The sequence below is a fragment of the Centruroides vittatus genome, unplaced genomic scaffold, assembly GCF_030686945.1.
Source record: "Centruroides vittatus isolate TY-2023 unplaced genomic scaffold, ASM3068694v2 contig_425, whole genome shotgun sequence".
NCBI classification, from domain to species: domain Eukaryota; kingdom Metazoa; phylum Arthropoda; class Arachnida; order Scorpiones; family Buthidae; genus Centruroides; species Centruroides vittatus.
In genome coordinates, this window is record NW_027122231.1 from 1083982 (window position 1) to 1105037 (window position 21056).

Consider the following 21056-nt stretch of genomic DNA (forward strand, 5'->3'; position numbering starts at 1 on the left):
TTCTTTTAGTAAGCCCATTATGGATTCGGCCAGGCACGCAATGGGGTGGCTGGGTGGTGAGGGACGGATTCCAGACATATCTGGACGGACCACCCCCCGAAAAATTCCTACGGATTTTTCCACCCGCCCGGATTCGATCTTGAGTCCTCCAGAGCGGTATACTGCAACTTTGACCGTTCAGCCATCCGGCCGTTTACACAAATATACAAAAAGAATTTGAAAATTACTCATAATATTAACGATTTTGTTATCGATTTGTATAATATGAATCCCTAAATTAAAAAGTCAATAAGTGTAAAATCCTCTGGTATATTTTGCAATTTACTTGTACAAGTTTTTGTATGTATTTTGAGGTATTATTAATTTTTACTCTTCCTATTGATAATGTAACCTTATATAACATGTAGCACAAATCAATAGCGGAGCATCAGCACATAGGATTTTTTTCAAATTCATGTCGTACAGCTGTGTTTTTTTTTTTTTTTTTTTTTGTACTTTCTATCTTAAACAGATACGATAATGTATCACAATATTGATTACACTTATTGATGAAATCTCAGCTCAAACCGAGTGGTAAAACAATTTTGTTCGTTTCAGTTTTTATAATTACAATAAAACCTGTTTATCGCGGAGTGTGGCCAGACTTTTTTATTTAGGCAAGTTTCTGTTTTATACAGGATCCAGTTTAGTTCGATTTTACTCTATAAGCATCGAGAGTATGTTTATTGTCGTAATTGATAATATTAACCTTCTACTACATAATTTTAGTTAATTAATAGACCTAACATAAATTTCAGATGATTTACTTTTACAGAATATTATATTTATCGTTCGAGAAATGACCAGACCAAACGTATTGATTCAGTTCACGTACAAAAATCAGAACAGTGAAAATCAATGTTTGTTTTCATCACTTTGTATAGAGGTAAAACACGCGAATAGGATTTGTTACTTTCATTTGTTTATTACTATAAATAAATAAAAATTATATTAAAAAATTAAAACATTTAAAAAAACGCAATAAAACGGGAATCAGGAGCAGGCCTGGTATAAAGGGGAAACGATATTCTGGAGATGGTAGGTTAGTTTAGAGGCTTATTTTAGAAGATGAACAAGGTTTCGAACAGACATAACATGCTCTTTGTTGTCTGTACTGCATATGAAGGAACCCGTTATCCTCTGTAGATAAAAACTTTGATGTATAATCAGTTTTTTCAATTTAGTGTAATTTCTTTTTGCCGAAACATCTCTTTCGTGTTCGTTAATCCTGTGTCGGAATGCACTTGAAGGTGTTCCAATATAATATAGTACTACATTACCAGAAGACAGACTTTTATATGCTAGAAAAATTAAAGAAATTCCATGAATCACGGGCAAATGTTATGAATTTTCTAAGGAAACGACATGAGCTGGTTGCCGAACTGGCAAGACGCAAAATTAGATACGTGACGGGAAAGCGTCAGGTCATTTTAGCAAACTTATTTTATGTGCGATTTGTTTGGGATTAGCGCTGATAGAGGCCGTATTGCACGTTTGCTTTGTTCACTAGTTTTGAGACGATGGAAGAAGGAAGAAGGAAGGGCGGAAGGAGTAAAAAGTAAAAAAAAAAATTATTGAGATATTTTATTTAGACTAGAATGAAGCTTTTATATTTTATAAATAATTAAAAGCAAAACAAATTTAAATATTTAATTTTATAATTTAGGAATAACACTTAAACTTATTTTAAATTTAAATATTTTGTTCTTATATTTTTAAAATGTAGGTAGAGGGCGCTGTGGAAAGAATCCGATTGTCGCCGGGCAACTTTAAACAATTTAAAAGACGATAAATACAACAAACAATAAATGTCAGTTAGGTTTCAAAGCATAAATTATATTTACATCGAAGAATATTAAAGTATTATGGAAAAGGAAAGGGATTTAAAATACATTCCAGGAATGACAATGACGAAGGGAGAACGTGAGTAAAGGTTCTTTCATAAAGGCAGTTAGACTTTTGATAATACGGCCATTCCGACAGGAATGCCGGATTACTGAGTATAGAACTAAAGGCAATGAAAGACACGTGGCATGTTGCTTTTACGTACTGATTCTTTTTAGAGCTGTATTTTGTTATTTTGAAATTATACATACAGTAATTACAAGTGTAATTATTTATTATTAAAGTTACTGCTACAAGTTTACTATATGTATTTTTTTTTTTTTTAAATAATAAACATGAATAAGAGAAAGATATTTAATGAGGTATGCTGGATTAGCAAGAGTCTACCGTATATAAAAGACAGTCCTTCAGAAAGGGCCGGATGGCCGAGCGGTCAAGGTGGCAGCCTACCGCTCTGGTGGACCCGGGATCGAATCCAAACGGGTCGAGAAATCCCCAGGAATTTTTCGGGGGGTGGTCTGTTCGGATATGTCGGGCCCCGTTCCTCACCACCCAGTCGCCCCATTGTGGACCTGGCCGAACCCATAATTGGCCTACTAAAAGAGGCCCTCTTAGTGCCCACAGGGCAAAAAGAGTTAAAAAAAAAAAAAAAGTCCTTCAGAAAGGAAGTTTGCATGTATCTATAGGCATAATGCTTAGTAAAGTGGCTTTAATACAATTGAATAAGCAAATAATAGTCTGTTTCAAATGAAACACCTATGTCGTCGATTTGTGTATTTGGCTGTATTGAAACCAATTTACTAGGCAACGTGCCTTATGCAATATAAACATTTTTAGTTTGTAAAGTTTGCTGTAGTTGATATTCCAAACATTTGGGAATTTTTGAATAGCTGTACTGATCTTATGCAATGTAGAATTGCAAGGGTTGACAGAACAAACTTCTATTAGAAAATTATCTAGGTTTGCAGTGAAATTGTGAACTGAAAACATAAATACTTTAAAATACTGATGTGTTTATCACATCGATATTTTAAAACAGAGGAAAAAAAGACAATATGGTTAATACTTGATTCATATATCTAAGATTAGAATATATATTTTTATTATGAATAAAAATATTAAGGATAAAAAAATGTCAATTTTTGTCATATTTAGGAACTCATTGTAAATTTGTGGTTTTTTTTAAACTTTTTTATTAACCTAAGATTTTTCATCTTTAATATTTAGTGAGGATGACTGTAATTTATAAAAAGTACTTTTGCAAGTCATTTTACTCATATATTCTGATTGAGAACAAACAAAACTCTCATAAATTATTTAAATTTTATAATTATGATTTATACTTGATATGGGTTATAAATTGTTAATTTTTAATTATTTAGCAGGTGTTGTTAAAGCATTAAGAAAAGTATATAATAAAATGTGTCAATTAGAATCAGAAAAACAACAAGCTAAAGAAAATTATAATTACTTTTCTTCTAAGAAAGATGCTGAAGTTCAAACACTAATAGGTAAGTAATTTCATCATTAACTTACATCACGTTAAATTTTAGCTTTTTTACAGAGTGTAAAAATATTCTTCATTTATAATAGCCATATTACAGGTTACTTATAAAATAGCTATTATAAAAAATTAAATACAGTAAAGCATTATTTAAATTAAAGGATGTATTCTTCAAATGCAACTTTTAGTAAGCTATATTATTTGCTGTGCTTTATATAAAGGTGTAAATTATACAATTATATAATTATCGTATTAACACAAAGAAATGATTACGACTAATAGTGAGGATAATGGATACGTGGAAAAAATGCAAGTTGGTTGAGGAGGGCCTTAAGAAGCTCGAAACTTGCACAAAACACAGGTGCATGTATCAACTGAAATAAACTTAAGATGAAGATTGCCAAGTGTCCGAGTGTCTGCACTTTATAGTGTTTGGGAGACGACAAAGAAATGATTCGTAATGTCTCATATTAAACTAGGATACTGAAACCATATTAAGAAAAGGAAGCAGTACTTCATAATATCATGATAAAATTTTATGAAGTATTTAAATTTAAAAAATTATGATCTATAAATGATATAGATTATAAATTGTTAGCTTTTATTAATAAAATAAATTCTTTTTTTTATTCTCCTTAAGAATTTAATTCTGCTTTATATAATTGTATATTGTCAATATTCAGTATATTAGATACTATTTGCACAATGAATCTGAAGTTTATAAGAAAATATCATTGTTTTGTAATAATTCACTTAAAATATAATGATTAAATTACACTGAAGTTGAATGACATACACATTTTTATTTTTTTATTTATTGTTTGTAAGAGTAGAGACTTCTTTCTGCTAATAGAACACTAAGAGATCAATCTGTTATTTTGTATCTTGAAAACATATTACACTTTTTATTCATTATCCACTTCATTATTTGACACTTCAATATGATTATGTATGTTGACTTTTTAAAGATTGAATGCAAATATAAATTACATTGTGTATGTAGAAGTGCAATATAGAATTTAGTTGTGACAAATAGATAGAATGAAACTGTAATATGTTATGAAATTACAGTACTAATTTAAACAATAATATATGTAATTTTTTTTAAGTTGTTAAAATATTTTTATTATTTGATGTCATTTAAAAACAGTAAAATTATGGAAACAGTTTTTGATCGATATTATTATCCACACATTTTTATGACATGAAATGGTTAGATAAATATGATACACAAGAATTTATAATGTATTAATTGAATATGTATGTATGTTTTTCTAACTTAAAAACATTATTAGAACCATATTATTCTCATAGTTCATAATTAACAGTTTGCTTCTAAAATTTTTTTTCTGTATTAAATCGATTTTCGCAAAAACTATCACAAACTTTGTTCTATTTCTGGTTAAATAATTTTTCTTTCATTTACTTCATTTGAGCAATAAACTTTGTTTTGGCAAATGATTTTTCAATGAAAACTCATTTTAGCAAACTTTTTTCATTAAAATTTCATTTCAACACACTTGTTAAATGGCTTTATTTGACCACTGAAAAATATTATAATAATATACTATTACAAGTAGAAATTTTGTTTAATAACATGTTTGCAGATAAAATATTTACAATTTCAAAAATTTGGTATTCTTAATGCAAAAATATAATTATCAATTTGTGTATTTAATAAATAACTATTTGTATGTTAATAAAATGTTTAATAGAAAATATAAAAGAGTACTTAAAATATAAGATACTTATACAATATACAATGAAATTAAAAGGACTGAAAAAAAATCCAAACTATACAAGCAGGATTTATTTTTATGAAAAATCATCTATAAAGTAAATTTTTTTTTATTGAATTGTAAAGTGTTCTAATATATTAAATGTACTTCTTGATTAAGTAATTAATTCAAAATAATGTAATTTGAAACTATTTTAAAAATAAATAGAAATATTTTAATAAAACTAACAGTCTACAGTCAATCTAAATAGTATCTAAAATTAGTTATGTATTTTACTTATTAGTACATATGTATATATTAGTTAAATTTGAAAGAGTATTTATTTATTATTATTATTTTATATATATATATATACATACATTTTTAGCTCTAAAGAACCAAGTATCATCATCAGAATCACGTTGCAAGTTGTTAGAACTACAATTACGTCATCTTCGAAATTGTTTAGCACCCTTTCTTAATAAAACTGCTGAAGATGAAAATATTACAGAGGTAAAGATTGCACATTCACCTAATGAATCTTATGTAAGTAAATATTATTCAAGAAGAACTGTATCAAAATCACCAGAACTGTTTAGAAATTCTTCTGATAAAGAAAGTGAAAAGGATAGAGTTAAGAAAAGTGATGTGTTAAAAGATATTCCTAAATTGCATAAACTAGAAAAATATTACCCAAAAGAAGTATTGTCATCAGATAATGAAATAACAAAAGATACTGCAGAAGGATTTTTATCTAGCTCACTTGCTGAAAGTTCAAATATAGATGCACAAAAATTGAAAAAGAGACATCCGACAAAAGAAGTAAGGAAAATGCTTTTTTTCTATATTATTGAATTCATTAACAATTTAGTCGAATTAAACTTGTTAAATAAAAATTTGATTTCTTTATATGTATTTTTAAATATTTACAAAATATAGAAAAGTATTTAAAATCTATACAGACAAGCAGAAGCTACACAATCTTCCTGTTATGAACTTGCATGAACTTTTATCATCAAATAAGTCATATCAAAATGAGATCATTTGCTTTTAAATTGTTTGATCGATTCATTGGTTTAATTTGGTTCAAGCTTTTTGATAGTACTGTAGATTTCTTTATGTATTGGGAATAGATTGTTTACAAGCACTAGAGAATCAAGTTTTGGCTTACTGGCAGGCACCAGTACAGTCAACCCCATTTGCTTTTAAATTGTATGAAATTAGTAATTAGTTTAAAAATGTGAATTTTGAATTACTGGTTTACGATGGCTAAATGAATGTGGCTTCATATTATATTGCTAAAAGCTGTGGATTGAGTCAAGATGTAATTTTTTTACTCAGAAATAATTGAAAACTTTCTTCTAGGTCTAACTTCAATTTTTTCATTTATTTTATTCATAACACACATTATATTATTGCAGATATGAATTACTTAGATCTTTTGAACTGATTTTTGCAAAAAATATAGCTATAGCTTATTATGAAATAATTGTTTAGAACTGAAAAACAACAGATTTTTAGTTTGCATATTGTAGCAACACATTCATAAATTTAAGGAAGAATTATGAATCATTAAATTATAAAATTCATACTTAAATTAATTACATCAAAGTTATGAAAATTTTAATAAAATCTTATTAACAGCAAACAACTGAATATTTTTTTTATGCATTGAATAACTTTGTGTTTATTTATATTGTTATAAACTATAAAAAAATATTAAATAAATAGTATAAATAGTAACAAATGAAGTGCAATAACTTTTGTTTTATAACGCATACTATATTATTGCTTCATTTTATTATCATTGTTAAATTATTATAACTTAAAAATATTAATAGAAGACTTCATCTCAGTTGAAATGCTATGAATATAAATAAAATTATGCATAACTACATATACATAACTATTTGGTAATAATTTCTGTTTTATACTAAATATTATTATACTAGCAGGTAGGCCCGGCGTTGCTTGGGCAAAAGTAGCGATAGTGAAGATTGAGATTATTACATTATAGTCACAAAGATAGAGTAATTTCATCAACGAACTAAGTATTTCTAAAGAAAGGTCAAATTTGAAAATTGAATGTTCTAATATTGTTTGATTTTCATGACGTGTTTTGATCATATCGTTCGATTTTCATCGAATGTTCTAAAGAAGAAAGGTTGAGAAAAACCGAACTAATCTGTTTAAATTTGAAAATCGAATATGTTCTAACATATTACTCTTTTTCTTTATTCTTTTTTTTCCAGAGCCCGTAAATCTTGCCCATCGCTTTCTCTTGTTCTTCATTGTTACTTAACACTTCCATTGTTGACACATCCATTATTACTTAACACTATCATTGTTACTTACCGCTTTGGTACTTAAATTTGGTACCCGAACTGTGTGCCAAATTTCAACTTTCAACTCCTAACCGTTTTAGCGAAAATTAAGATTATTAAGTTACAGTCAACCTTACCCATTTTCACAGAATGCAAGAATTGGGTCCCCTGTTTCCAGACTAATTAGAGAATTTTTAGATGGGTCTAAAAATATGTTCGATTTCCCGCAAAAACGAAAAAACTGCATCTGCGTCTTGCACATCGCTTTCTCTTAACAATTCCATTGTTACGTAACACTTCCATTGTTGACATTTCCATTGTTACTTAACACTTTCATTGTTACTTGATACTTCCATTGTTACTTAACACTTCCATTGTTGATGGAAGTGTTAAGCCTTAATCCTGTCCCTCTCCCCCGTGGGGAGGAATTTCGAAAAATCCCTTCTTAGTGTGCGTTCTCGTGACATACCCTAACTGTGTACCAAATTTCAACTTTCAACTCCTAACAGTTTGGGCTCTGCACTGATTATTATTATTATTATTATTGTGTTGGGTTAAGTGAGAGATACTCGGTTAACACCGGTGGCTGTGTACTATGCCGGACCAAAGTCAAGGCATAGTAACCAAAACAGAAATTAAAGAAGTGTATCAGTGTGTGTGTCTGTATTCAGGAATTTTCTCACAATATGACATGTATTCAATATAGTGGCCTTCTGTAGTGTGATGTATGTGTTTCTATTCAATTCTAATGTGCCCAGGCTTTTGTGTGGTGTGTGTGGTATGACACCTGTAGAGGAGAGAACAACAGGTACAATAAGCACCCTATCCATCCTCCACAGATGCCCTATTTCCTGGGCGAGTTCTGTGTACTTGCTAAATTTTTCAGTGCATGCGTTTTGTATATTGTTAATGTTTGGAATGGATATGTCTATAATGTATGTGATTTTATTGTGTTGTCAATGAGTGTGATGTCTGGTCTGTTGTGGTAAATTGTTTTATCTGTGATTATGGCTCTGTCATAGTACATTTTGTGCGTGTTGTTTTCCAATACTGTCTGTGGAATGTATTTGTAGTATGGTTCGTGGATGTCTACTAATTTGTGTTTCTTTGCAAGCTCTTGGTGTATTATATTTGCTACTTGATTATGTCTGTGTAAATAATCTGTCTGTGCAAAGAGCTTGCAACCAGAGGTGATGTGTTGTATAGTTTCTGGCATGATGTGACATTTTCTGCATGTGTCATTTGTGAGTGTCGCATCTTTGAGTATGTGTTTTCTGTAGTTTTTAGTATTTATAACCTGATCCTGTATGGCGATCATGAATCCTTCCGTCTCCCCAAAGAGGCATCCCGAGCTAGCCAGCTGTTTGACGCAGTTTTGTCAACAAAATCCTGGGCCAGATCATAAGGATGCCTGCCATGGAGTGCCTTTCGAGCCCACGATTGCTTAATGGTGTCTATGCTTTTTATATGTTGTGTTGTGTCCATATGATGCGAGTGTAAATTTAATGGTGTGTTATTAGAGTCTGCTAGAGTTACTGCTTTATGTAATTGTGATGTTTCTTGTTTTTTATAGAAAAACTCTCGCAGCGACTGTATTTGTTTGTAGTGAAGGTTAACTATGTCAATCAGGCCACGTCCGCCATCTTTACGTGGAAGGGTTAATCTTTCTGTGGCGGATTTAGGATGATGTTGTTTATGCTTAGTAAGTGTTGTTCTTGTTTTCCTTTGGAGTTGCTCAAGATCTGTGTGAGTCCAATGTATAACTCCAAAAGAATATGTGAGTACTGGAATGACATATGTGTTTATTGCTTTAACTGTGTGTTTTGCATTTAACTGTGTTCTGAGAATAGCATTTAACCTACTTTGGTATTCTTTAATTAATCTTTGCTTTATTTGTGTATGTTCTGTTAGTTTGGCCTGTTGGAATCCTAAATACTTATAGAACTCACCCTCTTCCATGGATTCAATAATGTCTCCATTTCCAAGTGCAAAATCTTCTTTCTTCAGGATTCCTTTTTTTATGTGAAGTGTTTTGCATTTATCTAGGCCAAATTCCATTTGTATGTCCGTTGGTGTATGACTGTGTGATTTGTAGGAGTTGATGAAGTTGTTTTTGTGTGGATGCATAAAGTTTTATGTCATCCATGTACATGAGATGTGACAGTGTAAACTGTGTTGTTTTTTCGTGTCTGATATTGTAACCATATTGCGTGTTGTTTAACATGTTGGGTTCAGGGCCAAGCAGAACCAGAGAGGACTCAAGGAATCTCCTTGAAAAATTCCTCGCCTAATAAAAATTTGGTTTGTTTGTATGGAAGTGTTACTAACCCTGAGATGTAGTGTTGTTCTCCAGTGCTGCATAGTGTTTTGAAAGAATGCAATGAGTGACGGATGTATTTTGTACATGTGTAGAATATGTAGCAGCCAACTATGTGGAACACTGTCGAATGCTTTTCTGTAGTCTATATATGCCATGTGTATGTTTCTGTGTTGTTTGTGTGCTTGCCGTAGAATGACTGAATCTATGAGTAGCTGTTCTTTGCATTCCCTGTGATTTCTACGGCAACCTTTTTGTTGTTCCGTTAGAATGTCGTGTTCTTCAATATGTTTGTATATTTTGTTTGCGATACAGGATGTCAATAATTTGTAGAGTGTTGGAAGACATGTAATTGGTCTGTATTGTGTGGGGTCTGTGGTATTGTTGTTTTTAGGTTTCATGTAGGTGATGCCCTGAGTAAGAAATTTTGGCATGTCTTGTGGATTGATGATGATGTGTGTTAGGTGTTTAACTAGTTCCTGGTGCAGTGATGTAAACTTTTTGTACCAGAAATTGTGAATGTTGTCTACACCAGGTGTCTTGCAGTTGTGTGTTCTGTTAACAGTGTATTGGAAATCATGTATGCTTATTTCAGCACAGGGCATAGTTGGTATGTTGTGCAAGTTTCTGTTCTCCTCCTCGATCCAGCCTGCTTCAGCATTGTGCGTGACAGCCCTGGACCAAAGAGAAGACCAATATGTTGCGAGTTCTTCTTCTGTTGGTGTGCCACTGTGCTGTATATCAGTGTTTGCTTTGTTATTAATTTGTCTGTAAAAGAGTTTTTCATTGTTTGTAAATAATTTATTTTGTTGTTTTCGCAGTGTACATGTTTTGTATCGTTTGAGTCTACGTGCTTTGGCAGCAAGTTTTTGCTTTAGTGTATCAATGTATTCTGTAATGTGTGTGTTGTGATGTTCTGTTTTGTGTGTGTTTTTATTTTCTTGAAAATGTTTTTGAGCTGTTTCCTTAATTTGAGTGTTATGTTGTTTTTAGTGTATTGTGTCAGCCTGCCTAATTGCTGTCTAATGTCATTTATTTGTGTTTCTATTCTTCTCTGCCAGGCAGGCTTGTGATAGAATTGTGTTTTCTGTGTATTTGTCTGTGATTGTACTTTCAGTCCATGGTGTGTCACAACTGTGACTGCCCCAGCATAAACTAATGTATGAATGTCTGCGAGTGTAGAAATTGAATGAATGTAGTGTGGTAGTAAGTGAGTGTTTACATAATTTAGTGTTTTTCCTACTTCTTTTGACGTGTTGATTTTTGGTATTCGTGGTCGTTGTGTGGGATCTGTACCTGTATATTTAGTAAGTGTTTCCTGAAATATAAGTGAGAGCGTATTAACTAAATCCATGTCTATGTTATCAGTGATGGATGAGGAAGTGTCTGTAGTATCATTAGTGGTAATTGTTGTATGTGTGTTATTATCAATGCTTGTTGCTGGATTATTCTGACAGGTTATATGATCTTCATTAATGTTAGATGTTTCTGTCTGTTGATGTATTTGATCAGCAACCTGTTGTTTGATAAGTTCAAGTGTTGTTTGTGGAATAAGGTTGTTGTGTATAATTGTTCTTTTTTGATCAACAACCCTTTGTTCGGTGACAGTGAGATGAGGATACTGTTGTGTGAATCTATGGTGTAGTTGTTGTCTGTATGCTGTCATGTGTGTTTCGAGTTTTGTGATGGTGTAATAATTACGGATTATAAACTCGTTCATTTCTACTGTCCATTTCATCCGTTGGCGTGGTTTTCCAGCCTTTGTGGTCTGTGGATGCATTGCCACAGAAACACCAAGGCTGGGTTGGTTCCTCACATCTGTTGAGGGCATTGCAGTAGCCATGCTTGGGCCGGTGCTGCTTTCGCCACCAGTAACCAAGGGAGACTGTGACCTGTTTTTCGAACGTGAGCCTCTGCCTAACCCACGAACGCGGACCTTGTTAACCCGGGCGACGTTCGAGCTGGTATCACACTTTGATCTAGTTATCACCATAGTAAATATCTCCACAGAATGTGGGTGTGGTCACTCTTAGCTTCATTTTTCCCCATAGACCTTACTGGCATGGGTGTCCCTACCAGGAGCTTATTCTCCAGCCCGCATTGCCCTATGGATCAGTAAAATTACTGGGCTCTCCCACCACGACCAGGTGGTGACCACGGGAGAGTTATTATTATTATTATTATCATCATCATCAACTCGTTTCGATTATATATATAGATTATTCCTTAAGCTTAAATTGTTTACTGTGTCTGCATTAGTGGTAATATTAGAATTTTATGAGATACATGCATAAAAATTTTAAAGTTGTAATAAAAATAAAAATTTGAATCATTATTCTCTAAAGAAAAGAAATAACCATAACACTGACTCAATTCATTGCCTTCAGCTTCATAGTATTAAGACAGAATTCAATTACCATATCTTATACGAAATTGAATGATCACACTTTTAAATTTAAATAGACAAATGTCATAAATTTCTAAATAACATTTTGTATTAAATAAGTGCTTAGTTGTTTCTACTTTAGAGAGATAAGATCATATTTTTGATATGTCTTGTTTTATAACAAAAGATGAGCCACATCTATTATCCAAAGGATGTAGTTTCTCTTTATGTAGTAAATCTGTAATAAGAGCTGTACTACGTAAAAAAGCCAACATAATTTATCTTAGTTAATTAAAAAAAAAAGGTTAATATCTAATAAAACTTAATTAAACTATAGTTTTATTCAAATATTGTTTTCTTTTGGCTTTTACATTGAGCTTAGATGAGTTTTTTTCCATTAATCAATTCTGAACTATTATGAATACATTCACAGTAGGAACAATATATTTTCATTAGAAAAATTATGAAGTTAGAAAATAGAATTGCACATTGCAGTTTTTTTAATATACTAATTGAAAATTTTAATTTTATATTGTGTTGTTTAATTACAAAAATTTTAAATTATTATACATTATCAGAAATAAATAACAACTGCAATAAAGTTGAATATGCTTTTTATATATTTTATATAGAAAAATTTATCTAAACATGACTTTAAAATTTATTTACAGTATATAATTCAAACTGAATTAGTGGTTTTAAAAATGTTTAGTGTGTTATAAATCAAATGCTTATAGCTTGTAATATTAATTTTTTTTAAGGGTATTTTAATATCAGTATTAAATATGGAAAGTCTAATTATTCATTATTTCTCCTTTTGTGCAATAGTGGCAAGAAACAAAGTTAAGAATATTCTCAGTTTGACAATATTGTGTTAAGATCATTTAATATTACATTGCTAGTTTACATATATATAATTTAGATTCAAGAAATAAGAAGTTAAAGAAAAATAACATAGCATAAAAGGTTGAGACTATTAATAGTAAAAGAGTACATGGAAATGCTCTGTACCAACAGTTGTCCTGCCAGATGCATTCACCACATAGTTTACAAAATGACATTGCCCATAACAAACTGCACCAGAATTGAACAGTGAACTGTTTGAGTTTTGAAAGCAAGAGGTAATAGTCGTAGTGAGATCTGTTGGATGTTTGCACAGTGTGGAGAGTTGCACATGTTGCTATAAGAAGCTTGGGTTCAAAAGTCTATGTCAGTCATTGTTTATGTTTGTTTGCTCTTGAACATTTGAATTCACTTGAAAGCTTTTTACAGCAACAACCTGTAATAGATCTTTACTAATTTGTAAGCGTAATGCCTTCTGTCAAAAATCAAATAACAGCTTGCTGCTTAATTGTGGTGCAATTTGATACGAGTGTCACCATTTTATAAACTGCATAGTGGACCCAAATGCCACCTGGCACAGAATATTATTGGTAAAGGGCTATGTTATTTTTTAGCAGTGCTTCTCTAACCATATTTATTGAATCTGCCTTTGATTATTTAATCCAAAACAATAGATTTACTATTTAAAATAAAACAATAATAGTCAATGAAATCTTAGTCTTTTTTAAAATTTGTTAGGTTGGTTTGTAAATGAATGAAATTTTTAATTAGCACAATAATTTAAAAATATATATATGTTTGAATGAAATGAATTTTTCCTATTGTACAATAATGAAAAGACTCTAAATTTTAATCATCATAACATTTGATAGCAATTCTGTCTTTTCTTCTTGTTGTCATTGATCACAATACTAATATTACTGCCATTTCTTTTTGTCTACTGAATATTGTCATTGGCAATTTTGAATTACAGTATTTTGGTAATTTAACAATATTTGCTCTTTAATATATTTACATCTTGTATAACAAATCTTTAAATTGAATAAGAATAAATGTTTCTATATGAAACAGAGTTTAAGTTTGTGTCTTTTACGTATTAACTTTAGTTTTCATCAGTTTATAGGGAACCATAGCATATATTCTGTATTACATATGACTTTATAAACTTTACTTTTTAATAAAAATAACATGATTGGAAAATGATTAACTATAAAAAAGACAAATTTTTAATTATTTAATAAATAAAAATAAATATTTTAAAATAGTAATTTAAAATGTTTTATTTTCAGTCAGAAAATATGATATCAAAGATATTATTAGATATAAATAAAGGAAAGAAAAAACTATCAAGACATCCCTATAGTAAGTCAGTTGGCAAAGCAAGTAAAATTAGGGCTCGTGAAAGTATTAATGTGCCTTTCATTTTAGGAAAAGTGAGTATTTATATTATTTAATTGCATCTTAGATTGTTATAGTTGTTGATAATGTTCAGTGACTGAAAATACCAGTTTAATTTCATAATTTAATGAAAAATTTTGTTCAATTGCTTTTCTGTTTTCAATATTTTTGTTAATTCTGTACTACATATAAACGTATGATGTTAATTTATTTATATAACATAGTATTTATTCTATGTTCTTGTAAGAAAATGAAGAACCAGAAAAAAGTATTGATAGAAAAATGAATAAGATAAGCAAGACAATAAATAAAGATTGAACAAACAGAAAATTTCATAAATTTTCAATTATTAAATTTTAACTAAAAACAAATAACTTGACATTAACTTATTTTCACTTAAAGCAACACTTCAGTCGACAACAATTCATTTACATGAAGTACTTTTCATAATAATATGATTTGGAAAACAAATTTGACATGAAATTTTCACAGAAATATTAAGTTTAGGATTTGATTTTAATAAAGTGAAAATGCAAGGGAATTTTCAAAAATTAAGTGAATTTCATTACAAGATAAATTTAAAAATACAAATTATTTTAGAGAACATATTCTTGAATGCACAAATGTTTGGCTAGATGCTGTAATTAATTAACATTTGTAATGCTTTAAATTGGATTTGAGTAAGAATTGTTACATTAAATAATAACATTAAAATATAATCTCTTATTTTCTGTTTAAAGATCTTATATTGGAAATGAGAATTATTTCAATAGGGTTTAGTAAATTAAATATATAATATTTACAAATCTTGCATATGATAGTTTAGTATTTCAAAATTATTATTTCTTACTTTTTAATAGAATCAAAATATGCAAAATTTTTAATTATTGTTTTTAAAAAATAAAAAATTTTTAAAGTTTTTAGTGCTGAGTTAAAGTTTTGAAAGAATTTGAAAAAAAGGAATTAAAACCATTTCATAAGTTTAATACTTTTAAGTAGACTTATCCAAATTTTATTTCTTTGTAATTCCTTATCCAAACAAACTGTTTAAATAAATACAGTATATCTTTTTTTATTTAGCAGACAATTTTTACAACAGTTTTTGTTTTATTCTTAATTTTAATTTTGAGATTTTCTTCAGTAGTAATAAAAAAAAGTAAAAGTCTTCTTATTTTTTGATTGATTTATGTTGTAAAATAAGATGTCATTTCATTTAATAATTCGTTTTTTATATTTTTATTAATTTAATCACTGCGACAATGATATAGTGTAAATTAGATGCACTATATTATTACTTTGATGAGTATCACGTAGCACTTGCATGGAGTTGAAACAGTTACACTTGTAGATTGTGTTTGATAGAATTATCTGATAAAACTTTGTTCATCAGGGAAAAAATTATGACTGTAATACATTAAAACTTGTTAAATATAAATCTTTAGTTAGTAATTTAATTATTACAGTATAATTTATACTTATTTTAATAAGTAAATTTGATTTTTTAAATATAGTTTTAATTGAATTGTAACTTTTAAGCAAAAAACATTACTTTTTAAATGTTTTAGAAAAGATGTATAAAATATAAATTCAACTTTAGAATAAACATATTTCTAAATTTAACACACATACTGGACTATTACCAGACATATTGTTTAAAATATACTTTATTATATAACACTTTATCTTGAATTAATAAATTTTAATTTTTGTTTATTTAGAGTGCATCAAAAAGTTATTCATTGCCAGCAAATATACAACATGTTTTAGCACTGTTAAAAACTTATAACATAAAACTTCCTGGTTCTCAAAATGATACTGAAATTGTGAAAAGTTATTGGCTACACACACAGTCAGCTTTGGCCAACATTGATAAATTTGCTAAAAAGTATGGAAAAGGATTAAATTCATTAAGACAAGACATCAGAGATGTGATTGCACAATTAGAAGAAGAAAAATGTGAATTGATAGAGTGAGTAATAATTTAAAATATATAGAGTAGTTTGCATATTTTTATAATTAATAGAAAAATAATTTATGGAGATACTACATTTTAGAGAATAAAAATTTGTATTCTGATGATAATTTTAAATCAATAGCTACAAGTACATTTCCTTTTACAAGTATACTTGATAATATTTTATGGTCAGGAACAAAGAATGAATTTATTGTGGCTTATGAATGCAAAAATATCAGTTAAATAATTAAAATTTTGAATTTATAGTATAATAAACCTTTTACACTTTATCATTTTAAGTATTGAATAATATTTAATACAAGTCTTCCTTACATATATATTTGTTTTTTAGTTTTTAATTTTCTTACATCAACTATATTACAAAGTTGCCATTAATATCTGTATTGATAAAAAAAATTAATATTCAAGTGTAATATTGAATATATTATTTAATAGCTTTGCATATGAAATAAGATGCAGCATAATTTTTAAATATATTCTTAATATTGTTGCATCATATTTTCAAAATATTATCCATATATTTTTCTCTTCATAAGATTTTAAGATTTAAAATTATGGAAGAAAACATCTAAGTTATATAGTTAACTTAGGTGTTTTCTTCTATATATTTCAGAGAAAGTAGTGTATATATATACACTATTTTCTCTAACTCTGATGTATGCTACAGTATAGATTCATATATATTTTGAATAAAATTTAATTATGTCAAAGATAGAAATTTTAATAATATTTTTGGTTTTGTTTAGTATACTGTGAAAAGTGCACTGTGATATTTTTATATTTAATATTTATCCTGATATTTAAATGATATATTTTCCAATAAATTTGTATTATTGTAAAAAATAACAATACATTACAAATGTTTATCATGTATTTTTGTTAAGTATTTAGTTTAATTTTATAAAAAATTTAAATTCATGCTTTTGAAATTTAAAAAGGAAACATAAATTTATAAACAAACATTTTTATGTTTTGATGTTAAATTTACATGAAAATCACTTTCATTAATTAACTTTTTTTTCTGAACATGTAGATCTTATGAGCGATGTCAGAAGTTAATATCAGATGTTAATAATGAAAAATTAACTGAAGAACTGAAGCCAGAATTAAATAATATTAATCATCAACTTCATTCAAAAAAGAAACAAATTGAACAGTTGACTGCACTTTTATATATGGTATGTTTAGATTTTTAATCTTTTATTTAATAATAAATTTTACTTTATTGCTGAATTAGCATTTTAAATATTTTATATTTTTAAGGAGAAACACAAACACTACAAGATTATAAGAGTCTTTTTTATTTAATCCCATTATCAAACCTAAGAAAGTTTGAATCAGAAATTCAAATATCTGAATTTCCATTGAGTGTTCTACAAGGTAATTCAAAAACCTGAATAGTTTTTTTAAAACTAGAACAAAACTTTTGTTTGATTTAAAAACACTTGAGATTTTTTTAAATAAAAACTCACAGATGTGAACTCTCATTTGAATTTCTGATTTTAAACTTTTTTGTGGACATAACAAATATAAAAAAGAAAAAAATGCTGTATTTATTTTAGGGCACTTCACAGTTTCATATCTGTGTGAACTTTTTGTCTTATTATTTTTGAAGAATTATTTTTTAATTCATTTTTACAAGTTTCTAGAATATTATATATACAAAATTTTCCAATTGTAACTTAAATGACATTTCTCTTCATTAATTTATTAATAATAATTTCTATCTTCTTAATAGTTTAGGAATTTTAATCTGTTTATCATCATGATTTAATAAATATTTAAAATTTGATATTAAAATTTATAAACAATTATTATTTAAATTATATTTTTAGGTGTCATTTTAAAACTTTATAAAATATAAAAATGTTAAATATCATAATAAATATCTTTTGTATTATTCCACAAGTTTACTTAATTTTGTAAACATTTATAATTATTAATACCAATAAATAATTATATGTATTTATCATATTATTGAGTAGATAGAATAATATATTTATAACTAGAATAATTATTGACTGTAGAATATATTATTTTATTCTTATTATATATTACAAAATATGATTTCAATTTACATTATAATTAAAAAAAGAAAAATAATATAAATTATTCTATAAATGAATAGACCATTTTTTTTTCTATCTTATTTGCATTCGTGTCACATCCCATTTATAAAAGTTAAAATATTAATTATCAATCTGTTTCCTTATTTTCGTTAACAGCATGCATATTTTAAAAATATCTGTGTTATTTTAATGAAAATAAGATACGGATAAACCATTAATATAATTGAATTTATCATAAACTGGTAGTGATGCGAATATAAAGCAGAACAGAGTACACATCTAGTGACAGCTGAAAATTATTACATAACACTTTAATAAATATTTTAGGATATCTGAATACAGGTTAAAGATAAGAATACTAATTTTTAGAATTCATTTTGTGTCTTTTTGCCAATGTGTTCAGAAATAACTTTAAATTGTGTTACTTAATATAAATGACAAGAGCAAAATAAGTCAGTATGGAAGCTTTATTTCACAAAGTATAATTTCCAATACTGTCAATGCATCTCTTCCTATTGTATTTACATAAAATATATATTGGAAAAATATTAGTGTTCATATTTTGAGTTCTTCATCTTTTCTATGATTATGATAAAAGTGGTATATCAATTACTTTTGGAAGTTATGCTTCAAAGTATAAATGCTTCCATACTTACAGTTTCACTTTTTTCATGCAGAGGGTTGGATAATAACAATTTAAATGATTACTTAGTATTACTGCATTTCTGTCTAGACAAGTTTTTCTTCAGGGAATGTAGTGATTTCAAACTTCTACAGTTAATTAATATATTGACACTCATCTTTAATACAGATAACTAGTCAAAATATGACACGCATACAAATGTATTCCTGCTTCAAAACTGTTACTCTGTTATCTTATTAATATAAAGTATATTGTCATTAAAGATGCCTAATTAGTATCATAATGTTTAATGCTTATTTTCTAGAATTTTTGTCTATGAAATTATTTAGTTAAATGCAATGTAATATAAATATTGATTTGTGAGAAAATAATTTTGAATAAAGTAAATATAATAGAAATGTAATAAATCTTATTTTTACTAATTTAAAATGACAAAAAGGAGCAATTTATAATAATTATGTGTAATAATAATAGATTAGTGCTGATTGAATGAATTTAAATCATTTAAAATATCCTGTCTACTAGTTACTTGAATTTAATTATGTTGTTTTGAATATTTAATTTACTATCTTATATATTTTTTTGTGAAATAGCTGGGAAGTACCACAAGGCAGAAACGTTACCGAACGCAGTCCACCACCATCAGGAAAGACAAACCCGGACACGTTTACGTTACAACGGAAATTTTGACCAGACCGAGGAGTAAAACTGTAGAAATACAAACCTCAACAAAAGTGTCGAAGATGCTGGAATTTTCTGAAGATCCTGCCGTGAATCCCAATCGTAGACTTTTACAAGAACTTCGTAACATTCAACAGAATTTAAAGAAAAATAAATAATGAAACTAAATTGAATTTGCATGACATAAATTTCAATACAATTTTAAGAAGTTAGCAAATGTATTTCCTTTAGAAATAATGGGCAACTAATTTTTGTATCTTTCTACTTCTAAAAGTGTTTATATTTTTCAGTTATACAAATATATACTGTATACATATATATGTACTAAAATCCTAAATGATACGAATTTAACAATCCTACAAACATTGTTCATGTTTTAAAACATTTAAATATTTATATAATAGGTTTAATTATTTTATATTTTGGTATTTGATCTTGTATATTTGCAATTGTATAAAAATAAAATGAACTTTTTGTTATATTATCAGACAGATATTAATTAATTTTAAATATTTATCATTGAAGTTAACGTTTAATTAGACAGAATACAAAGCAAAGATTGTGAGGGTGAATTTTCAAGGTTCGAATTTAAGGGGACATCTAAATTTACACACAATAAATTGACTTTTTTTCTAATTAATAATAAACATAGGTGTATTTCAAGCAAGCGTAACTATTTTTAAGTGTTGGCACACACAAAAAGAAATGTCCTGAAACGAATCATTCACTATTCCTCAATAACATTCTTGTTCGATCGAATTACTTTCTTAAGAAGCCATCCACTGGAATACTATTAATAATAAAACCTGCGAGATACAGCAGTAATTCGTATAATGAAGTAGTAAATCATAGTTATGGTTATTTCTAATATATTAAAGTTGATCATTATCATAAAAAGAACATCAGACAAAGCTATATAACCTCTGAGAATTTGAAGATTGTAAAAAGTAACTTACTTTTACTCAAAAAATTCTCATTTATATCCATTTTAAGAAGTGTAAGCTACATATAAAACAAATAATTTGTTTTATAAATTTGGATTATATATCAAACTGAGCTACTTTATAAATAAACTTAAAGAACATTTTTAACATTTAAATAAATTATTTTAAAAAAAACAAAATGCGAATTTTATGTAAAATGCATTCCTGTATATCCTGTTATTTCATATTTGGGCGCCATTTTCCCCCCTGCAGGCGCCATATTTTCTACTGGCGAACCTGAAAGAAGCTCTTGTTAACGTTTATTATTTTTATTTTTCACTTATTGATTTCTGTTAACAGATGATTGAATAGATTACACTTCCAACACTTG

At 28.0% G+C, this 21056-nt stretch overlaps 1 protein-coding gene across 3 annotated transcripts; it reads left to right on the plus strand.

Moving 5' to 3' along the window:
- The first annotated feature begins 1731 nt into the window (after positions 1-1731).
- LOC136976808 (centrosomal protein cep57l1-like) lies at positions 1732-20193 on the plus strand. 3 transcript variants are annotated; one of them, XM_067272185.1, is made up of 7 exons: positions 1732-1962; positions 3267-3395; positions 5495-5928; positions 14266-14409; positions 16093-16343; positions 17383-17527; positions 19655-20193. In XM_067272185.1, exons 1-7 carry the CDS (start codon positions 1905-1907, stop codon positions 19898-19900), a joined length of 1407 nt encoding a protein of 468 aa, XP_067128286.1. In that variant the 5' UTR covers positions 1732-1904; the 3' UTR covers positions 19901-20193. The 3 variants fall into 3 exon arrangements, with proteins under 3 accessions (XP_067128286.1, XP_067128287.1, XP_067128288.1); XM_067272186.1 differs by having other exon boundaries at positions 3270-3395; XM_067272187.1 differs by lacking the exon at positions 1732-1962 and adding an exon at positions 2040-2136 and having other exon boundaries at positions 19655-20192.
- The last annotated feature ends 863 nt before the right edge of the window (positions 20194-21056 follow it).